The 21,421-nt window shown below is 45.3% G+C and overlaps 1 protein-coding gene across 2 annotated transcripts; it reads right to left on the bottom strand.

Moving 5' to 3' along the window:
* Nucleotides 1–4,832: 4,832 nt before the first annotated feature.
* On the bottom strand, nt 4,833–21,338 carry PHF7 (PHD finger protein 7). Of its 2 annotated transcripts, none has more exons than XM_078443026.2 (11): nt 20,690–21,338; nt 19,347–19,459; nt 18,576–18,628; nt 18,106–18,197; nt 13,075–13,176; nt 12,566–12,690; nt 11,950–12,109; nt 11,281–11,387; nt 10,686–10,802; nt 10,144–10,268; nt 4,833–6,610 (listed from the first exon to the last, which is right to left on the bottom strand). In XM_078443026.2, exons 2-11 carry the CDS (start codon nt 19,388–19,390, stop codon nt 6,546–6,548), a joined length of 990 nt encoding a protein of 329 aa, XP_078299152.1. In that variant the 5' UTR covers nt 19,391–19,459; nt 20,690–21,338; the 3' UTR covers nt 4,833–6,545. The 2 variants fall into 2 exon arrangements, with proteins under 2 accessions (XP_078299152.1, XP_078299151.1); XM_078443025.2 differs by lacking the exon at nt 4,833–6,610 and adding an exon at nt 9,397–9,934 and having other exon boundaries at nt 20,690–21,336.
* Nucleotides 21,339–21,421: the final 83 nt, after the last annotated feature.

Here is a 21,421-nt window from a genome sequence, read left to right as displayed (position 1 = left end):
AAGCAGGACAGGGTTTCCTGCTCCACTGAACTCAAACCCAGACTGTACATCTACATTGGATTTTACCTGAGTCACCCCACCACGCCCAGAGAACTGGGATCTAAAATAGGCCCCCTTTCCTCTTTGACTTCACAGTAAGTTAACCAGAGGCATGGAGATTAACCTTGGGAAGCCTCAGGTTTGGGGTTGCTGTGGCTGGGAAGTCAGCAGGTAAAAGCAAAGGAGAGGACTGTGGGGGTAGGGGGCTGGAGAAGGGCATGGAGGGGGAGGTAGAGGCCATGGAAGAGGGAGAGGAAAGAGCACAGAGCCCTGGGAATGGGTGTATAGAGCTGCAGCCCCTCTATCCCAGCAAAGTCAGGAAGAAATGACCAGCCAGGCTCTCAGTGGCCTCTAGGTTGGACCCAGGCATGGCTGGCTCCAGGCAGGGTTCTCTGGGGAAGTTACTCTAGATAATGGAGGAGGAGCTCAAAATCCTGAACAACGAACATCTGCACTTAGAAAATTAGGGACAGTTTCTGCCAACTCCCCACACCTCCCACCCCCATGGTACTGTGTGTTGTTGACTCCTGGAAATGCTTCTATGTGTGAATTCTATTTTTATATTGGTATGTTGAGATCAGCCTTGTGGTTTTGTCTTCAGAGCACACTTCTTGTAATTACTATTGTTACTTTTATTGTCATGACTGCCTCTGTGCTTTGATGAGGATATGAGGTAGTCTACCGCATAGACCTATAAGGAAAGCGATGGAGTTAATATTTACATCACATAATTATATCATTATTGTATCTCTGTATTTTTCTGTTCTAAATTGATGGATGCCATCTATGTGAGCTGGAAATGAAGAGCCTTTCCATCCATTCCAGGATGGCCACCCTCGGAGATATGTTCTAGGAGGGAGGGAGATGGGCATGAGGGGAAGGAAGGAGTCAAAGGGCTTTGTCTAGGAAACTGAGATTGCTTATTAAGTTAGGAAACTCCTGCCCCTCAGGCTTCTGAGACTGACCTTCTTGGGCTTCAGGAAGACCTTGAGTCAGAAAAAAGTGCTGGCAAAGGGCAGCTGGGCACGTAGGCAGTCCTGCTCCTTTTCCACAGTAACTTCATGACAGCAATACTTGGCCTGGTGCCTGTCTTCCTCACAAGCCACATACCAACATATATTAAGGCCCCTGTGCTCTTGCCTGGGGTGCTAGGCTGCGCTGTGGGGGCTGCAGCTTCTGAGAAGGACGGGAGGTCTGCTTGAGCTGCCTCCGAGGGCGCCACTGACCACAGCTCTCACTCCCCCAGCGATGCCATGCCCCTGCACGAAGAACAGAGCCCGCTGGTGCTGGAGGGAGATGGGAAAAGGCAGGGAAGGTTTGAAGATGGGAGGGACATCACCTCACCTTGCCAGGGAGACGAATCCCTTGTTTGCCTGGGCCCCTCAATCCATACTATAGAGTAGAGAGGCTTAACAAGTCAGTCACCAGACCCCTCTCGCAGCGCTGGAGCAGGGCCCCTCCTTTTGTCCCCTGGGCCTGACAGAATTGAACCGGTATGTCCTGCCCCAAGCCACCTGAGAAGCATCATGGGCACCCATTTGGTGCTGAGCGTGGGGTTGGGAAGGATGTGAGAACTTGACCTCTACAGTCCCTTCTCCCCCCAGGCCACAGAAGCTGTGTTCCTACCTTCCCACCCCTAGAGTCTGGACTTTTCCCTCTCAGCCTCTCATCTTGAGTCCTATTTCCTGCCTCAAGGGCTTCCCTCTCACTCCTTCTGGCAGCTTTTTCCTCAAAGTCTCATACCTCCCCTAGTCTTTGGGTCTGTGTCATGATTTCCCAAACAGGTTTAGTGCTGGAAAGGGGCTTGGAGAAAGACACAGGACAAGCATTTTCCAAAATGGTGTCCTATGGAACATGAGATCCTCTGTGACAAGGGTCAAATAAAGACGGGGATTTCTGTCCCTTTAGCCCCCGTGGAATTGCTGTGTGCTGCCTGTTTGCCCTGTGAAATCCCCAAGAAGCCACAGTGATCTCTCGTTAATTTGCATGTCTGTCATGAGCTACATGATTCTCCTAAACCTGGGTCCTCTATCCCCTTTTTCCCATCAGGTCATCACCACTTCGTGTTTCTAATGTTTTGAAGCATACTTTGGGAAAACGCTGATTTGATTAATTCATTCCTTCCTTGGCCATGTGAAATTAGTTTATTAATCTCTGTTTTCTAAGCCTGTAAACGCTGGAGGCTCTGCCCCAACCCCCCCAAGTCGAATAGCCACATCTTGGCTTCCTATGGGAGGCACTGGAGCAGGACCCGCCACCCTAGGGCCAGGGCAGCCAAGCCACCAGTCTGCTGGCCCTTGGGCTTGGCCTCTGCCCATCCTCCCACACTCAGTATGCCTCAGCAGCCCACTTCCTGGCAAGGTCCTCTATTGATGGCTAGGGTTCACCCCAAGCCTGTGGCTGTCCAGCAGTCTAATACACTCACTTCTAAGGGAGGGAGCAGAATAGGGGAGGAAAACAGCTCTTTTCACTTTCTTAGATGGCTTCCTTACACTCAGCCAAGCCCAGGTCAGCTTCTAGACACCCCCTTGAATCCTCCAGTTGGAGGAGGAGTCAGGCAGCAGCCATCAGGATCCAGGCTATCCTCTCCATGGGCTGGTAGGGGCCCCAGATGCAGCTAGAGGGGGATGGGTAAAGTGGGGTGAGCAGGGAACTCACTCACATCCCTCTGCCAGTCCAGCACACTGAGGCCTCTCTAGCCAGCCACATCTCCTTCTTAGAGCTAGGAGACAGTTGCTCAGAAACAGCCTGATTTCCATCCTAATTAGGGATCCACCCCAGCCTTCCCCAAGTGCTGGTTCTCAGGGGCTCCCCAAAGAGAAGTTTCAGCACACACTAAGATCAAATCTCCAGGGTTTTCTGAGACTACAAACTTGGCCCTGGTGTAGGGAGAGAGTGAGTGGGTGGGGCTAGGTTTCCATACAATTCCTGACTAGGATCTCAAGGATTGTTGGGCCCCTGCCCTGGCTTCTCTTCCAGATTCACCCACCCCCCCGATGAACAGGAGATGAGGCAACAGCAGCTGTGGCCCCTGCCCACTTCCCACTGCCCGGCCCCTGCCCACTTTTGCCATGGGTACCACTGGTGGGCCCGTTCCCTGGATTCCCTGTCCTAATGAAGCCTTTCACTTTCCCCACTGGATTTTTATTAAGGAAACTCCTGGTTCCTCAATGCAGCCTTTTAAAAGATCATTCTCCCCATGTGGAGGACAATAAGAAAGAACTTAATTAAAAAAAAAAAAAAAAAAAAAAGATCATTCTTCACCGAGGATGGGAAATGCTGCACAGACTCCAGGGAGGCCTTATAAGGCACGCCAGCCCCTAACCTCACACCAGGCCTTAGCAGTCAGCTAGTAGCTTGCACTCAAGGACTCAGCTGAGGGGGACTCAGGTGACCAGTCTTGACTTCTTTCCCCCAGGGAGGAAGATGACTGGAGTGTACCTTAATCCATCCCAACAGGGTGTGTTTCACTTCCATAAGCATCCCCTTGGACAGAGAGGGAAGACCAGGACAAGGGGACAGTTGTGGTCTGGCAAGGACTCCAAAATGAATCAACAGAGGCCTGTCTGTCATCAAATGGAGAGAACTATAGTAGTTGGAACACTCAAAGCCCAGATTGGCCTGTTAGGAGGACAAGGGGGGCTCTGCTCTCACAGATAAAGATACAGAAGAATGATGTGGCAGACCAGCAGCTTGGTTTATGGATATGACCTCATCTGTTCATGCTGCCCCCCACCCCCAGCCGATAAGAATCTGGTGCTGTTTCCTGTAGTCCAAGGGTCTCAGACAATGGTGTGAACTGCTAGGCCTGCTGGAAAGGACATTGTTTAGGGAAGAAAAAACAACACACCAGCACAAAGACAGGGCAGGACCAGTCTAAATGTAGGGACTGTTTACAAATCCCCGATTTCCAAGGGGGGAACACAATGGAGAATTGTTTTTGGTGAGGCTGGAGTCCCCTCCACAATGCTCCTGGGGGCTGGGGATGGCTTTGATGGCCCAGACAGGTCTCAGATGCTCTGAGGGGGATGGACACTGATGGCGCAGATGCCTTCCTGTTTATCAGAGGTGCTCGCAGGGTAGGGTCAAGGAACAAGTTTATACCAAAGACAAGGGGGAGGAGCCCTGGGCCTCTCTCCTTCCATATGGGTCTCATGCTGTTGCACATACTAGAGGTGGTTTGCCACAGAGAAGCTAGAACGAGGTTTTGGGTTTTTGTTTTCTGAAAAATATCACCTTTTTGGTTTATGGCCTCCAATTGCCACACTGATTTCTGGAAAAAAAAAATGTACAAGGCATGAGATCCTGCCAAATCTCAGACACCTCTGGAATGGGGTGTCCTGACTTAGTTAGTAGGGAGACTTCTCATGCCTGGGGACCCCAAAGATGCTGCAACTCACCTCCAGCCTGGGAGCACACAGGAGCTAACACAGGGTCCCTGGGGGCAGGGCCAATGGATTTGCTATTTCTCATAGCAACCTCCTGCCTGGTCCTTAGGTTAGAGCCATTGATGTCACTAACTAGAGGGAGGCCTTAGTGTGAGTGTGTGTGTGTGTGTGTGTGTGTGTGTGTGTGGTATATAAGGAGGGTGGGGCAAAAGAACAGAACTGTTTCACCCATGTCCTTTGCGACTGGCAGTCATTTTTTGGAGGTAGGAGGAGGGCAGCTGCAATTAGGACAATCACTTTGGGTCTGGATAGATCATGAAGGCAGACCTGTCTGAGTCTTTGACCTGGGATGAAAGTGTCATTAATAACTTTTATACTAATTTCAAAATCCAATAGGAGCATATCTCATGAATAAACACAAATGGATGTATTTAGAACAAGTGAAGAGAATTAAGTCCTATACAATCCCAGAATAGAAGCAAACTTTTTCAAACTTCCAGCTCTAAAGGGTTACAACCTTCTTCCTCAATATGCTGACAGTGCCCTCTGGTGTTTGACAGTAAAACAACAGGCTTGTGCACACAAGGTATAAGCACTTCCATCAATGCAGTAGACATCAAACTGTCTCTGAATGTGGGGTCCAGAGTCAGACACCATGAGGGGAGAAAGGTTAATAAGACAGACAGGTCCCTGCCTTTAGGGGGCTTCCAATCTAGTGGGAGAGATAGATCCACAACTGTAGGATCAGGTGGAGAATGATGCTAGCCCTAATAGGAGTATAAACAGAGACCAGTGGCAGTGCCTAAGGGTGAAGAAATGGCCCTTAGGCTGGATTCAACAGGCTGAGGATAAAGGTTATGTATGGCTCTCCAGAGTGCAGACTTCATGCTCAGGGCCAGGGTTCCAGGGTAGCCAGGGCAGAGTGCCTGTGGGTGGGGTATCCAGGAAGATGCAGAAGAGTAGGGCCATATTTGTGGAAGGCCTTGCTTGGATGCCAATCTCAGCAGAGCCATTCTAAGTAAAGAGCTAGCAGATGTTTTATGGCAATTAGCATAAGGGAAAAGAGTGGATGTGTCAGCAAAGCAAGTGGACATAGGAACCCATGAAGACAGAAGGCTTTTCCTGCAGTCCTCTGAGGCACAGGGGTCTAGAGCTGAGCCCTGGCAATTGGGATAGTGAGGAATGCAAATGTTTGTAAAACACTCAAATTGATAAGGAAGAGGTTGGTTGAGGATAAAGGGAAATAGGAGGAAGTTCTGGGATTCTGGCCTTAGTTTATGCTTCCTACAAAGGTAAGAATTAGAGAAAATAGAGAAGATGCTTTGGGAATTTTTATGTAACATCTATTTCTACCCTCCTCAAGTGAACTATTCGTTTTAGGACCTAAGTTATAAAACACTAATTATTTCTAATAGACACACCATTTGTGAAAACACATATTTAAAACATACAAGATGAGCCTGGGGCACCTTGTAGCTCCAAAAAGTAAAGAAGTGCTCAGAAAAACAACAGAAAAAAAAAAACCCCACACAATAATAGTGGTATGTGAAAAGGACACAGGAACTCCCAGTGGCCAAAGCTAGAATAATTTGAGCAACAAAATAAATCAAGTAGTACTGGATTATAACTCAGAGTATACTATACATATCCCTAAGTCTAGACTGATATAAACAAACGACTGGATAAATAAATGGGAGAGAATAGGTAAATATCCCATGCAGAAGAATTCCAAATAATTAGATATTCTGTCCTCAAGGAGGGAGGGGGCATAAATCCCCGCTCATTAATTGTGAGCTACACAGAGTAACTTTCTTCCAAAAGGCACAGTCTGGAAAGGGGGGAAAAGAAGTAACTTTACACTGGAGAAACCTGACAAACACTCCTTGACCAGGTGATCAAGGTCACCATCAGCAGAAGACTTGTTGACAGAATGTAATTTGGATATGATGTGATGACAACAGCACTTTACCTGTGTGCTCTCCCTCTCCCAGGCCCATAATCCTGGTCTAATCATGAGAAAAACATCAGGCAAATTCAAACTGAGGGCTCTCAAAATACCTGACCAGTACTCCTCAAAACTGCCAAGGTCATCAAAAACAAGGAAAATCTGACAAACTGTTACAGCCAAGAGGAACCTAGGGAGACATGACGACTCAATGCAATGTGGTATCCTGGATGGGATCCTGGAACAGAAAAGAGACATTAGGTAAAAACTAAGGAAATCTAAATAAACTTTGGGTTTTAGTCGATAATAATATATTGTTCATTAATTGTAACAATGTACCATATTAAGACGGTAATAGCGGGGAAAACCGGGTTTGGGATATTTGGGGACTCCCTGTACTATCTTCACACTTTTTTTTTTTGTAAATCTAAAACTATCCTAAACTAAGAGTTCATTTAAGAAAAAAAGCCCTGTTTAAGAAAGAAAGAAAGAAAGAAAGAAAGAAAGAAAGAAAGAAAGAAAGCAAGCCAGCCCTGTTATTTAGTGGAGAACGACTGATTAGGCCCAGATGAAGAAGAGAACATTTCAAAGTTGGGGACTTTCCAATCTACAAGAATGGTATTGGCTATTAATATAAATGGAGAGTAAAGGTATAGAGATGAAGAAAAAGTTAATGGGTGGGAGTGTGTGCACGCGCACGTGTGCTGTTCCCATAAGAACATGCTAGGTACTCATAAGATGTTCAGGGAGCTGAATGTCTGGGTGACAAAGGCACCCCAACCCCCCACCCCCACCACAAGCTCTACCTCCCATCCACTGCAGCTGGAGCCCAGAAAGCACTATTAGAGGCCCACTACTTTCAGTTAAGATGGCGCCTCTCACACTTGAGTAGTATACAAGTGGATTTTTTTTTAAATTTTTACTTTTTGAGAGAGTGAGATCTGGGGAGGGGCAGAGGAAGAGGGAGAGGAAGAAAGAGGGTCTTAAGCAGGCTCCCATGCCCAGCGTGGAATCCAACATGGGGCTCGATCTCATGACCGTGAGATCATGACCTGAGCCAAAATCAAGAGTCAGACACTTAACTGACTGAGCCACCCAGGTGCCCCACAAGTAGATTCAAAGATACTACCCCAGATGTCTTGAGAATATGCCTGGTGACCCAAGTTACAGAAATTCTAGATTAAGAACTAAAGTCTTAATCTTGGAAGTGTCTTTCAGTTGTGAATTATAAGAATTGAGTCTTTAGGATAGGTAAAAAATGGATTTTTGAAATGAAAATCCACAATTTAAAAACTCTTCTGTCTCTTGCAGAGCTCTGACAAGGTGTCCTTGGAAGCCAGGCTAGGAAGCACAACACTGAGTCATCAAAATCACCAGAGAGAAAAGGAAGAAAAAAGGCTCAGTCGTGGGTAGCCCTGGGGTGTTAGCTGTGCAGTAGGCCCAGTGAGCAGTGAGCTCTAGGAGGAGGCAGGTCTTCCAGAAAAGAAGGGCAGCTGATAGTGACCTGATGTCTGGCCTATGAGGGAAACCGTATTTTGAGGTAATTGTCATGTGGAACATTTGAGAATTAGCCACAGGTACATAGCAAATTGAGCAATTAACAAAGAGATAGGAATTCATTTCAGGAAAGAACCAATGTCCAAGAGAGGAAAAATAATCCTAGTGTACTGCCTGGCTCAGAAGTACACAGCATTTACATAGTCATAATAGGTAAACAGAAGGTTACTAACGTAAATACCGAAGGTTGATGTAACAAAGATTGTGATGCAATGATAAAAGATGGAGAGAATGAAAATGGGAAGGCTTTAAAGGTGCTAGATCCTTTAACAAAATAGGAAGTCACTAATATATAAGATTAATAAATCAAGAAATGGCTAAAAAAATGGAAGGTGGTTGGCTTTAGGGAATGGGACGAGGGTAGGGAAGGGTAATTCAAAAGACTATTTTCATTATATCTCCTTTTAGTACTTCTCAATTTAAGGCTTTTAAAATTCTGCATTACTTTACTATATACTTTAATAATAGTGGGGCGCCTGGGTGGCTCAGTCAGTTAAGCGTCCGACTTCGGCTCAGGTCACCATCTCGCGGTCCGCGAGTTCGAGCCCCGCGTCGGGCTCTGGGCTGATGGCTCAGAGCCTGGAGCCTGCTTCTGATTCTGTGTCTCCCTCTCTCTCTGCCCCTCCCCTGTTCATGTCTGTCTCTCTCTGTCTCAAAAATAAATAAACGTTAAAAAAAATAATAATAATAGTAAAAAGACAAGTACCTCACCCCACACCCCATGTGATTCCAAGTGAATGTGGTCAAATCTGAAAGTGATCACTGTAAGCACCAAGGATGTTAAGTCCCCACGGGTCAGCAACATTTGAATGGAGAACCCTATCCTCTGTCATCGGTGACAACGACTCAGTGAGACCCTAAGAACTGAGTATCTGGCAAAGGTCCTGAGTTTCCCCCACTAATCTAAATCCCACAAAATCATTAAAAACAAACAAATGTGAGATAGGTTCCATCCAATTTTTCCCAAGACCTTCTGCCAGATTCCTAGCTGCCTTGTCTAATGTGGCTGTCCTGGCATGGCTCCCTTACCCGAGACAGAAATGCCTGAGTCACCAGGCAGCAAGGTTTTCAGTGGAGGTACGCTGCCGACCGCACCGCCTGAGTGAATGGAGTCCTTCCACCCAGTGTGAGCATGGCAGTCCCTGCCCTGGTTGGGGCCCAGGGCCCCAAGCCTTGCAATAGTGGCCCATTCTCAGTCCAGTGTAAACTCCTTTGTGGGCTCACCTCCCTGATGGGAGCCTGTGTTTATTTGTGCAACGATGAAATCTCTGCCCCCACCTGTAAAGTTGATTTCCCTGCAAACTGCTTCCCTCCAAAGCAACATGTCTATGTTCTAAGCTGAGAATTCTACATTTATCCACCGCATTTTATAGAGTAGAAGCATGAGTTTTCTATTTCCTCACTCTGCCCTCTGGATTCCTCCGAATGCTAGATAAATTCCAGAGTGAATTTATGAGGAGACACCAATGGAGAGAAAACCTTTATTTGCATAATAACAAACGTGGATGAAGTAAGAAGGGGCATATGAGAACCAGACTAGGGTGGGAGAAGAGAAGAGGGCTCTCTGGGGACGAGGCAGAAAGAGCTGAGATGCTCTCGTAACCACTAACATGTTCCGAGGTTGGCATCTCCCCTGGGACTTCTCTTTCCTAGGTTCTTACTCTCACTGCTGGCCCCCTTTCCTTGTCTCACAGTCCCAAAGGGCCCCCTCTCCCAAACCCGATGGAGGAGCACAGCTTCATACCCAAATGTGCTCAGCAGCTACTACTCAGAAGCTGTTACTTGGATTTTTTGCCGCTCTTAGTGATTTTGACACCCTTGGACTGCCAGGAGTGGCCCCTCCTGCCACCAGAGGACTCTGGTTTTTCTAGTAAGTAAGGTCCTGGCCAATCAGTACAAGAAGGGCCTGGGTTCTCTTCTAGGCTGGTGTCTCTGCAGAAATGCCCCCCGGAGTGGAAGGTGCTGCTGCAGCAAGGGACGGCACCTGAGTTTTCAAGTGTGTGGTCTGTGGTGAAAGAAAGGTGGGAGAGGAAGACTCAACCCTCTGCCTCTCAAGCTCAGGTCCTTAAGCCCCTACCTAGCCGCTTTCCTTCCCAAACTAAAGGCACCAACCACGAGTCCCCATCTGGCGGCAAGCCCTCCCCCTTTCCCAGGCACCACAAGTCCCCCCATCTCCACCCCAGTTCTTAGACCAGACCATCCCTCTGGTCCCACCTGTGGCTTCAGCAGAAGGTGCACACTCTTCACACTCCCATTTCTTACTGTTGGCTCTAAGAGAAGAGCAGTCTCTATGAGTTCCGTGGGATCCGCATGTAGCACACAGAATGAGGCGCCATCTCCTGCAGGAAGAGCCAAGGGTCGTGGAGACAAATATTACACTATCACTCTCGGGAGGCTAGCTACAGGCCAGGCCTTTGCCGAGGGCTTCCCAGGCATTTTTCACCATACGTTTTACCTGTGACCCACATGTGGCTGAGTGCCAAGTCCCGGACCCCGCAGTCAGGCACAGACACTCAAAAGGTGGATTTGGGAAAGAATTGGATCTGAGGGTTTCTGCCCTGGGCACAAAGAGGAGCAGGCCCTGCAGGGACCTGTCCACTTGTGCAGGAGTGAATCCTGGACTGGTGAGAATGGGACTTGAGTTCACCCTGAGGTCTGCACACAAGAGCAAGTTTCTTGCTCCTAATAACTGTGCCAAGGTCTAACTCTATGGTGGCACCAATGAGAGATCTTTCTAGCCAGGAGCCTTTCCCTACCCTTCGTCCTCAAAGCTGTCTCTGCCTTGTTCATACAGACAGATGGGGGCATCACAATGTTGGTAGCGCTGATACAACTCCGAGAAAGCCCCTGGCTCGAGTTCCCAGGCAGCATCTCTACAGTGGGAGAAGAAATACTGAGTAAGGGGCATGTAATCGGTGGTGAAACCTGGGAGAAACTAGAAAGAACTAGAGCTAGCACAGGAAAAGAGTGCAACAGGCTGCCTGACTATTTTAAACAAGATGGGCTGAGCGGCCTGACAGTGGAAGAGGGTTGAGGCAGGATAAGTGAACATGGGGCGGGGGGGGGGGGGGTTGTGTTCCTTAGTTCCCCACTGGAATTCAAGAACCAACCCACCAGGGAATTCTGATACCCAAGTACCCTTTTCAGGAACATGTCTACCCCAACCCCCATGATTCCCTCCCAATTTTTCTTTTTATAACTGAAAAGCCCTCCCTCCTTTCCTTCCCTCTTTCCCATATACAAAGGCATGGGCTGCTTCTTCATTTTCTGAACTACCCTCACACTCACCTCCTCTCTAGAAATCTAGCAACCCACTCCCTGGCTCAATCCCTGCCTTAGAGTTTCCACTACCTGTCTGGAATATGAATTCCCATTCTTAGCATTTCTTGAGGAAACTCTTCTCGATTGTTACACTGTGGACATTTGAAGAAATGCTTTGCTGATGTGTGGGCATATTTCTGTAAGAGAAACATGGAAGAGCGTTGTGTTTATAAAAACACCATCTTTGATCACCTCCTCTCCACCCCAACCCTCATTTCACAAAGAGGATGTTGCTAAGAGAGCTTGACTGGAGATTTCCATTGAAGAGCTATGGGTAAGCCAGCGTGAGGGGTGCAAATCCAGGTATCAGACCAGAGACCAAGCTCAATTCAAGAAACCTCCCAGGAGTGCCTCAGCTGTCATCTCTGGCTGTGGGGCTTGGCAGTGCTGACCCGTTCGGGGTCCTTTTCCTTCTATTTCAGGAAATAAGCCTGATTTTGAGGCTGCTTGACTCATTCTAGGTTAAACTCATTTGCTCTAGCCATCCTAAGGATTTTGTTCAGTCTAAATGTTATCATGAATGAGGTCTTACAAGTCACGAGTGACGAGAGACTGGGCTGACTTTCCTCTGACTGCCTGGAACCACCCCTGCATACAGGCCTCCAGGATGGAGCACGGAAGCCGAGATTGCCTGAGCATTCCCAAGGTGCTGTGAACTAGAGAAAATGTGGGAGGTCCCCAGGGCAGAGAAAGGCCCACCTGTATGCACTTGCGGTGGTAGACAGTTTGACTACAACATGGACTCTGGATGTTTTCGACACTTGCTTGGGATAAGTCTTCACAACATAAGACACAGCTTTCCTCCCCTGCCTTCCCCTGCTGGATGTCCTGTGTTGGGCGATGTTTTCCACAAAATGATCTGTAGCAGAGTAAACAGACTTACTTGGCTCGTCGTTGATGCTGTCTTCCAGCTGCCTGGCCTAGGAAGGGCAACCACCCAGGCCGTTGCGCAGCAAACCTCCTTGCTTGTGGGGCGGAGGGGAGCAGGGGGAGGAACAGCCCACATGCCTCCTCACAGCTGTTCCCCAACTGAACTCTGGGGACTATCTCCACAGCCTTCTGTTCCTGAAAGCCCCGCTTAGCTCTGAGCAGCTGTCTAAGAACCCCAGCTGTTTGTAATTTAAGAAGGGGATGGGAAGCAAGAAGTAACCCCTGTGAAATCACCAAGCCAAGACACTGTTTCTCATTATTGAATGGTGGGACAGATTCACCAGTGAACAAAACAGGCCCATGAGAACTGGACTCTGATTTCCTTAGTGGCCAATTCAGAGCAACTTGCGAAAGGGCAGCCCGACATTTCCCTTTCGTCACTCACTTGTACTCTCCAAAAAATTGTGAAAGGCAACCCCTTTCTTGGCCACAAGGAAGATGGAAGTTTCTGACACATTGATCCTTCTGGCAGTTGATGGCAGCTCCCTTTTTCTTGCACACAAAGCAGATCTGCAAATGAGATCCCAGGCAGTGCTCAGGGCCCCAGGAAAGACAAACAGACATTCTGTGGCACGTCACTCTATGGAAGGGAAATTCTATGGAGCAAAAGCCATTCCCTTTCCTTGGTTGACCTGAAAGCTCTGGGGGTACCCTGAAGCTGCGTTTCAAGTGGCACTAGATTATTTGTTTTCCCAGGATGTTGCTCCCTCTCCTCACTTAGGGTACTACACCCCAGAGAAGCACGCAACTTAAGAGGAGGACCAATTGGGAAATCCAGGAGTCCTTTGACTTCTAAACTAACAGGTAGGGAAAAGAACAGAAACAGGGACGATCAGAGAGGTATGAGAAGAGGCCTACCCCAAGGCCCAGGACCCTGTACTGGGGGATTCTAACCTTCCTAGAAGCCCGGGCTGCCTCCTTTTTGATGTCTTCCGGCAAGAATCCATGGAAACCTCTGTTGGACTGGCCTCTCTGAGGCAGCTTGCTAGATAGGATCTGGGGGAGCAGTAGAAGCAGGCTGTCAACATTGATGATCAGTGAAACAGTGCAATGGGGTGAGGAAGAAGACAGGGTATATAGAGCTGGGCAGGATATACAGTGTATACGCATTTACAGGTAATTTACTTGACAAAGGGCTTACACAGAATTAACTGTGTAATGTGTTGGGTGCTCTAGGTGCTTTTCAAATATTAACTCATTTAATCCTCATAACAACCTCAAGAGGTAGGTACTGTCATCATCCCATTTTATAGGTTACAGGACTCCAGAACCTGGGCCCTTACATACCTTTGTGCTACACTGCCTCTCATTTACTGAGGATTGCTTTTGTGTGCTGAGCCCTTTGGGGAAACAAACGCTGTGTACTGACTCATTTTATGTTCACTATAACCCTGTGATACAGATGCTATTGTGGTCCTCCTCTTTCAGAGGAGCCCCTTGAGGCACAGGATGGTAAGTGAAACGGCTGGAGCCACACAGCAAGGAGGCAGCAGAGCTGACATTCACATCCAGGCCCACAGAACCCACACTCTTAGCCCACCCACTGTACTGACCCTTGGTACAGAATATGCTCTTCTTAGAGTGTATTCTCTACAGGAAGGGAAACAGGGCTTTAAAATCTGACTGTAGTCATTCTGCCCTATTGGGGAGGGGAAGGAATTGAACTTTTCTTTAAAAACACACTTTAAAAGCCTTTTTGTTTCTGAAAAGCCCCCACAGCCGATTCTAGAATGGGAAATCAAGAAAAAAGAAGATAAACTGTTCATGTACCCATAAACTGTTATGTACGTGTATGTACACTGGAAAAATGCCAACACCTCAGCCCTACCCCAAGAATCTTCCAAAAGTACTGGGGAGGGCACTGGACTGGCTGCAGTGATTACATGTAATATATAATGAGGGCTCAGGTTATTTTATTCTGACATTATAGAAGGGTGACCCTACAAGGCTAGACGACTTGAGGATGCTTGAATTACAGATTTATATTCCCAATTAGGCTTAACATATCTATGTAACACTGATTATCTCAGGTCTTTAGGACTATATGAGTGATTTGTTTTTATACTCCTATTATTAATGTTTTCTACAATGAACACCTATTATTTCTATAAACAGAAAAATCAACAGTGGAAGATCAGAAATAATCTAAATGTCCTTTAAGAGCAGTTTAATACTTTAATCCCCCATACCATGGAATACCAATTAGCTATTAAAAGAAAAAAACAGTATGTTCCATGGGGAAAGATCTTCATAAGTATTAAGAGATAAAAAAAACAAAACAAACAAAATACAAAACACTGTGTATAGTATGTTTATTTTTATGTTGAAAATGCATATGCTTGTAAAGGCATTGAGATTAGGCAAGACCTGGTACCCAAACCACACAGGACTTACAAGAGAGGAAAATCACAAACCAATCTTTCTCACAAGTATAGATGTAAAAATGAAACAAAATATTAGCAAATTGAATCCAGTACCATATAAAGAGGATAATACATCATGATCAAGCAGGGTTTATACCACAAATGCATTAAAAAATTCAATTGATGTAACAAACCACATTAACAAAAGAAAGAAGAAAAATGATCATCTCAGTAGATGTAAAAAAAAGAAAAGCATCTGAGAAAATTCAACACACATTCATGATATCCTCAGCAAACTAGAAATAAAAGGAAACTTCTTCAATCTGATTAAAAGCCTACAGTTAACATCATATTTTAATGTTGAAAAATAGGATGCTGTCTTCTGATGCTGGGAATAACACAAGGATATGTACTCACGTAATTCCTATTCAACACTAGATTGAAAGTCCTAACTAGTATCATAGGGCAAGGAGAATGAAAAGAATTTAAAGATTGGAAAAGAAGATGTGTATATGTGTGTGTGTGTATACACACACACACACACACACACACACACACACACACACACATACTAGAGTATTACTCAACAATCAAAAAGAATGAAATCTTGCCATTTGCAACTATCAGGATGGAACTAGCGGGTATTATGCTAAGCAAAATTAGTCAGAGAAAGACAAATATCACATGACTTCACTCATATGAGGACTTTAAGATACAAAACGTGACATAAGAGAAGGGAAGCAAAAATAATATAAAAACAGGAAGGAGGACAAAACATAAGAGACTCTTAAATATGGAGAATAAACAGAGGGTTACTGGAGGGGGTGTGGGAGGGGGGATGGGCTAAATGGGTAAGGGGCATTAAGGAATCTAGTCCTGAAATCATTGTTGTACTATATGATAACTAACTTGAATGTAAATTAAAAATAAAAAATAAAATAAATAAATACATTTAAAGGTTGGAAATGAAGAAGTAGAACTGTCTTTATTCACACTACATGATTGTGTACACAGGAAATCCTAAGGCATTTACCAAAAAATTTAAAAATAAAAAAACCACTAAATAAATGAATTTAACAAAATTCCAGGATACAAAATCAACATACAAAATAAGCTGCATTTATATATGCCATCAACAAACTTGAAACTGAAATTTTAAAATACTATTTATAATAGCATGAAAGTCACAAAATATTTAGGCATTCATTTAATAAAAGATGTGCAAGACTTCACTAAAAAACATTGCTGAATAAAAAAAATAAATAACAAATAAATTAAAAAAAAACATTGCTGAGACAAAATTTACAAGGCCCAAATAAATGGGGAAATATATGACATCCATGGATTGGAAGATTCAATCTTATTCGTCAATTCTTCCCAAACTGACCTATAAATTCACTGCAACCCCAATCTCAATCCCAACAGGCTTTTTTTATTTTTTAAGGAAAAACTCACAAGCTAAATATAGATTTTCATGGAAAAGGACCTGATAGCCAAAACAATCTTAAAAAGACTGTAGAACTTCTAAATCTTGAGTTCAAGACATTATAAAGTCACAATAATCAAGACAATGCAGTACTGTTGTAAGGATGATGCACAGATCAATGACATAAAATAAATCACCCAGATCCAAAGATACATGGTTAATTGACTTTGACAAACGCACCAAGGTAATTCAATGAGTAGGCAAAGATTTCTTGGGACACACACAAAAAGCACTAATCATAAAAGAAAAAAAAAAAACTGATAAGCTGAACTTCATCAAAATTAAAAACATTTGTTCTTCGAAAGACACCATTAAGAAAATGAAAAGGCAAGCCACAGACTTGGAGAAAATAGTGACAAAGCATACACATGCCTGAAAAAGGATTTATATCCAGAATATATTTAAAAACTCTTATAACTTGATAAGACAAAATAGCTCTACTTTTACAAAGGAAAAATATTTGTTCAGATACTTCACAAAACAACATAAGTGAATGGCCAGTAAGCACACAAAAGAAGCTCAACATCTTAAGTCAACAGAGAAATGCAAATTAAAACTACAATGAAATCCCAGTACACACCTAATAGAATGGCTAACATGAAAAAGATCGACCATATCAAGTTCTGCACGAACTGCAAGAATATTGTGCAACCAGAATTCTCAGAAATTGCTAGTGGGAGTATAAACTGGTACAATCTCTTTGAAAAGTGATTTGGCAACTTCACATAAAGTTAAACACGCAGTTAGCATACAACCAGTAATTCCACTCCTAGGCATTTGTCCAAGAGAAGTGAAAATGCGTGTTCACAGAAACACTTGTACAGGAATAGTCATTGCCACTTTATTCATAATAGGCCTCAAATGGAAACAATTCAAATGTCCATCAGCAGATGGATAAATAAGCCAATTATGAAATATTCACAGAACAGAATACTACTAGGCGACAAAAAGGTACAAGCTACCCGTACATGCAATGACATGGGTTAATCTCCAAAATGCTGTGTTGAGCAAAAGAAGCCAGACACAAGAGTGCCAATGCTGTATGATTCCATTTATATGAAGTATAATAAAAGGCAAAAGTAATCTATGGATCAGAACGTGATGATCTCTGAGGGGACTGACTAGAAGAGTGCAGGAGGGAACTTTCCAATGATGGAAATATTTACTTTGATTGGGGCAGTGTTTACATGAGGATATACATTATATCCCCATGATATAAGAGCTTATAAAAATTCATCAAATTGTACACTTAAAATGGGTACATTCTATAGTATGCAAATTATAGCTAATTAAGAAAAAGGATAGTGCAAACAACAGCTTGAAGGACAGTTGATAGCATGTGTTTCTGGGGAGAGGGGGAAAGATTGGGAATACTGTTTTGAGAAGTATTGGGAATACTGTTTGAGAATGTACTGTTTAATTGTACATACTTTATACTGCCAGGATTTTATAGCAGGTACCTCTGGTATTACTTTTCAAAACTAGGATTAAAAAACTTTTTTTTAATATTTAGTTTTGAGAGAGAGAGAGAGAGAGGAGAACAAGTGGGGGAGGGGCAGAGAGAGAGGGAGACACAGAATCCAAAGGAGGCTCCAGGCTCTGAGCTGTCAGCACAAGAGCTTGACGCAGGGCTTGAACTCAAGAACCACAAGATCATGACCTGAGCTGAAGTCAGAAGTTTAACCAACTGGGTCACCCAGGAGCCCCTAAAAACTATGTTTTAAAAAGAAAAAAACTATTGGGGAACTTGGGTGGCTCCGTTGGTTAAGCATCAGACTTCAGCTCAGGTCATGATCTCATGGTTTGTGGGTTCGAGCCCTGCATCAGGCTCTGTGCTGACAGCTCGGATGGGGCCTAGTGCCTGCTTTGGACTCTGTGTCTCCTTCTCTCTCTCTAACCTTCCCCCACTCACTCTCGCTCGCTCTCTCTCTCTCAAAAATAAATAATAAACGTTAAAAAAAAGAAAAAAGCTATTAAGAAAAACAAACAGGGCTATAAATCTGAGGCTGGATGAAAAACAGAGAGCAGACTATATAGCAAATGCCATGAAACATTGAAAAGGAACCTTATACTCACAAGACAAAAATAATGCACGCTGAGATTGTCTTTCTGAAGAAATTCCCCCAGTTTTTCGGGATCCCCAGGTTCTCGAAGGCATAGCCGGCAAACTGGAAGAGAGAATGTTAAGAATTCAGTTTGGGAGTATAACCATCTCTCTAAATACAAGGAGGAGTCCAGTATTGGGAAGAGGACATTTTGACAAGGATGGAGGTTGGGATGAAGTGTTACATGGTATCAGTTATACATTTTGGCCACTTTTTAGGGAATTGGCTACAACTGCACACTTCATATACTTTTGTCTCAAGTGGCTTTAATTAACTTGTTTCTTGAACTTTGGAACATTTAAAAAATCAAGGACCCTGAGTTCTTCAGGATCTTAGAGAATCTGGGAAGTAGGACAGACAGAGAAGCAAGTTTGTTGCCCTACACAGGTGGCCTTTGCTGAGGTCGGAATGCCGTTGAACAGAACCTCCAGTCTTTCTTACCAGGCCCTGAAGACGGCTTCCTTTGGGTTACCCTCCTTGTCTTGGCAGATTTTCTATACAAGAGAAGGAAGAAGTACAAGGTGGTGTTTGAGGATCCTGTCGCCTACCAATGTGACATTTCCCTCAAAATGCCTCCACGGGTCTGAGGAAGGGCCAAAATATCAAAAGGCTAAGGCATCAGTTTCTTTTTTTATTGGATATTTTTTTGAAAGCACAAACCGTACCAAGTTATCTGAATTATGTAAGATTGTGCTTTTCTGTTCCCGTTGGCTGTGCTGCCCGTGTAGACTGAATGAATGCAAGAGCAAATCCCCTTTTACTCTTTTACTGTTTCTTCTGCCACATACTCTGAATCTCTGGTGGTACCATGCTCATAAAGCATCAAAAAATGATACTAAAATTGAGTGTGAATTTCCTATTGCGAAGCACTATTGCCAGTAAGCAAGAATCTACAGACGGTTCTAAAAATGGGCATTGCTCTTATGCACATTTTCCAGATGAGGAAATTGAGGCATAATGAAATGAAGTAACCTGTCCCAGGTCACCTAGTGTTAGCAAGTGTTAGAGCCAGGATATGAATCTAGGGCTCCAGTGCCAGCACTTTGTTACTAGGGACAGCCCCAGGAGCATAGGTTGCTGGGCAGCTTCCGAGGGACCACTGGTGTGTGCTTCCATACTACCCAACCTCAGCCCTCAAGGCCACACAAGTGTAGCATATGCCACAGGCCTTTGGACAATTTCTCCCAAACTCCCTTACATCACCTACTCTACCTCAGTCTTTGATGTTCCTTCTTCTTTTCTTTAATAGTCTTCATTCGCTGCTGCCTCTCTCTCCTAACTTGAATTCTTCTATACTATTATGAGGACAATACCGGCTCTTCCAGCTATAAATACAAACAGGGCTTGGTCAGCAATTTAATTCTACACTTGATTCCACAGGGTCAAAGTAATAGTGTACTTCACCTCCCAACTCATGTGACATAATAAAAGGGACCCACCCAGTATCAAGGCTAGCATTAGCCAATAAATATTAAATTGTGTTAAGAACTGTTCTAGGCATTTTACATGTGTTAACTCACAAAGACTCTCATGCAGGAGGTACCACCATTATCCCTATTTTCAAGATGAGACTGAGGCACAGAGAGGTCACAGAGAGGCACTTCCCCAAGATCAGAGTTACTGCTATCACTCAGCAGAGTAAGAATTGGAATTATTGCTTGACCTAAGTGGGTCTTTTTTTTCTTTGTGCCTACTAAATACATGAGGGAGTGGTCAGGGGGAAAAAAAAGTTCTTTTTGCCTCCAAGTATAGGTGCCTTAATTCTACCCAGTAAAAGCTTAGAGAAGGTAGCTCTTTCCTAGTAAAAAAAAAAAAAAAAAAAAAAAAAAAAAAAAAAAAAAGCCCCCGGGATTTTGACTGCCTGAAGCAAGAACCCCCCCTAGTGGGAGACAAGAGAGAACACTGACAAGTCACATCACTTTTCACCCAGCTCAGCAGGCCATTGACGTTTGGTCTGTTCCCAATCTTTGTCTAGATCTGAGCCAAGAGTAAGATGTCCCAGAGTGGAGAGGACATCCTGCCACTCCTCCCCCAACAAATGTCAGCAGACTGAAAATTTAGTTTTCATTGGTTAAAGGGGAAATCCCTGAAAGGGAAATCCCTGAAAGAGAGACAAATGAAAAAGACATAAAATCCACTCCCATGAAGGAAGGGAGAGGAGGGCAGCATTTCTTCCAAGGAGAGCTGAGTGAATCAGGTCACTCCAGGGACAGACACTCCAGCACCCATGTCCTCAGATCACAGCGGGGGAGCGTGAACATCTGCAGGGACTGTCAACTGTTCCCCATGGATACAACTACTAAGGCAACTAGCTGTTCAGAAAACTAAGACTAGACTGCTCTTCCTCTCTTTGTGTTTGTTCCATCTCCTCCTCTGACCCATGAGTTACACTTGCAGAAGTAATGACATCTGAGGGCTTCTTATTCAACAAAAGCACTTGGACGGGCTGGAAGAGGAGGGAGGAGGGCGTGCATTAGGGGATCCACTTTAGTGGCTACTGAGCGGCTCCGGGTTGTTGGGGGGAAATCCCAGCCATCTCGCAATAGAAATAAAACCTTGAAACGTCAGTGCTTTGCATCGCTGGACCAAGACGTTCCTTGAATGGGATTCTGGGCACACTGATAGTTACGGGAAGACTCAACAATCTTCAGAGCATTTGAGGAGGGACTTTGCAAATGCCGGCTTCCACGAGCTGCTCAGTCCGAGACTTCCTAACCGAGCGGATGCTCCCTTGAAACGGTTATCAAGCTGTTTCACTGGATGAATGCTGGGTAAAGGCTTGTTGAGAAAATTAAAAATAAATTAGCTTGTTCGGCCCCGCCGCCGCAAGAATAAACAATGATTTGGAAAATACGTGTCGGTGTGGCCACAACCGTCCCCCGGAGGTAATAGCCAGAGAAGGGGCTCAAGGAGCATCCCGCGAATGCCAGACCAGGTTCATGTCGCGCCTGCCGGGCGGCTGGTGCGGGCCCGGGCCGGAGGTCGCCTCCGCCGCTCGCTCCTCCCGATAGCGCACAGGCCGCCGCTCCCGGCCGGAGCCGCCCGCCCAGCTGTCGCCGAGGGCTCTGCTGTCCGGAGCTTTATTCGTTGTCACAAGCCGTGGGAGCTACCTCACGGGCGGCCGCCCCGCGCGGTGACTGCGCCAGCGAAGGGGGCGAGCGCGCAAACGGGGGCCGGGTCACGCGCACTGCGACCTAGGGAGACCGCGGCCGCGGGGACTACCGGAACACCAACCGTTGCCGGAGGAGGACCGCTAACGGCCGCGCGCTAACGGCCGCGCGCCCGCC

This window comes from Panthera onca, chromosome A2 (assembly GCF_046562875.1).
Source record: "Panthera onca isolate mPanOnc1 chromosome A2, mPanOnc1 haplotype 2, whole genome shotgun sequence".
Lineage (NCBI taxonomy): Eukaryota > Metazoa > Chordata > Mammalia > Carnivora > Felidae > Panthera > Panthera onca.
The sequence above is the reverse complement of the archived record's forward strand: the minus strand, read 5'-3'. Positions and strand labels throughout refer to the sequence as shown.

Coding starts and splice junctions, on each gene's coding strand:
- PHF7 (XM_078443025.2), bottom strand. CDS start 19,390: ATGAAGACTATTAAAGAAAAGAAGAAGGAACATCAAAGACTGAG. Junction 18,198..18,575: donor GAAGCCGTCTTCAGGGCCTG/GTAAGAAAGACT, acceptor TCTCTCTTCCAG/TTTGCCGGCTATGCCTTCGA. Junction 10,269..10,685: donor GACAGCTTTGAGGACGAAGG/GTAGGGAAAGGC, acceptor CTCTTCCTGCAG/GAGATGGCGCCTCATTCTGT.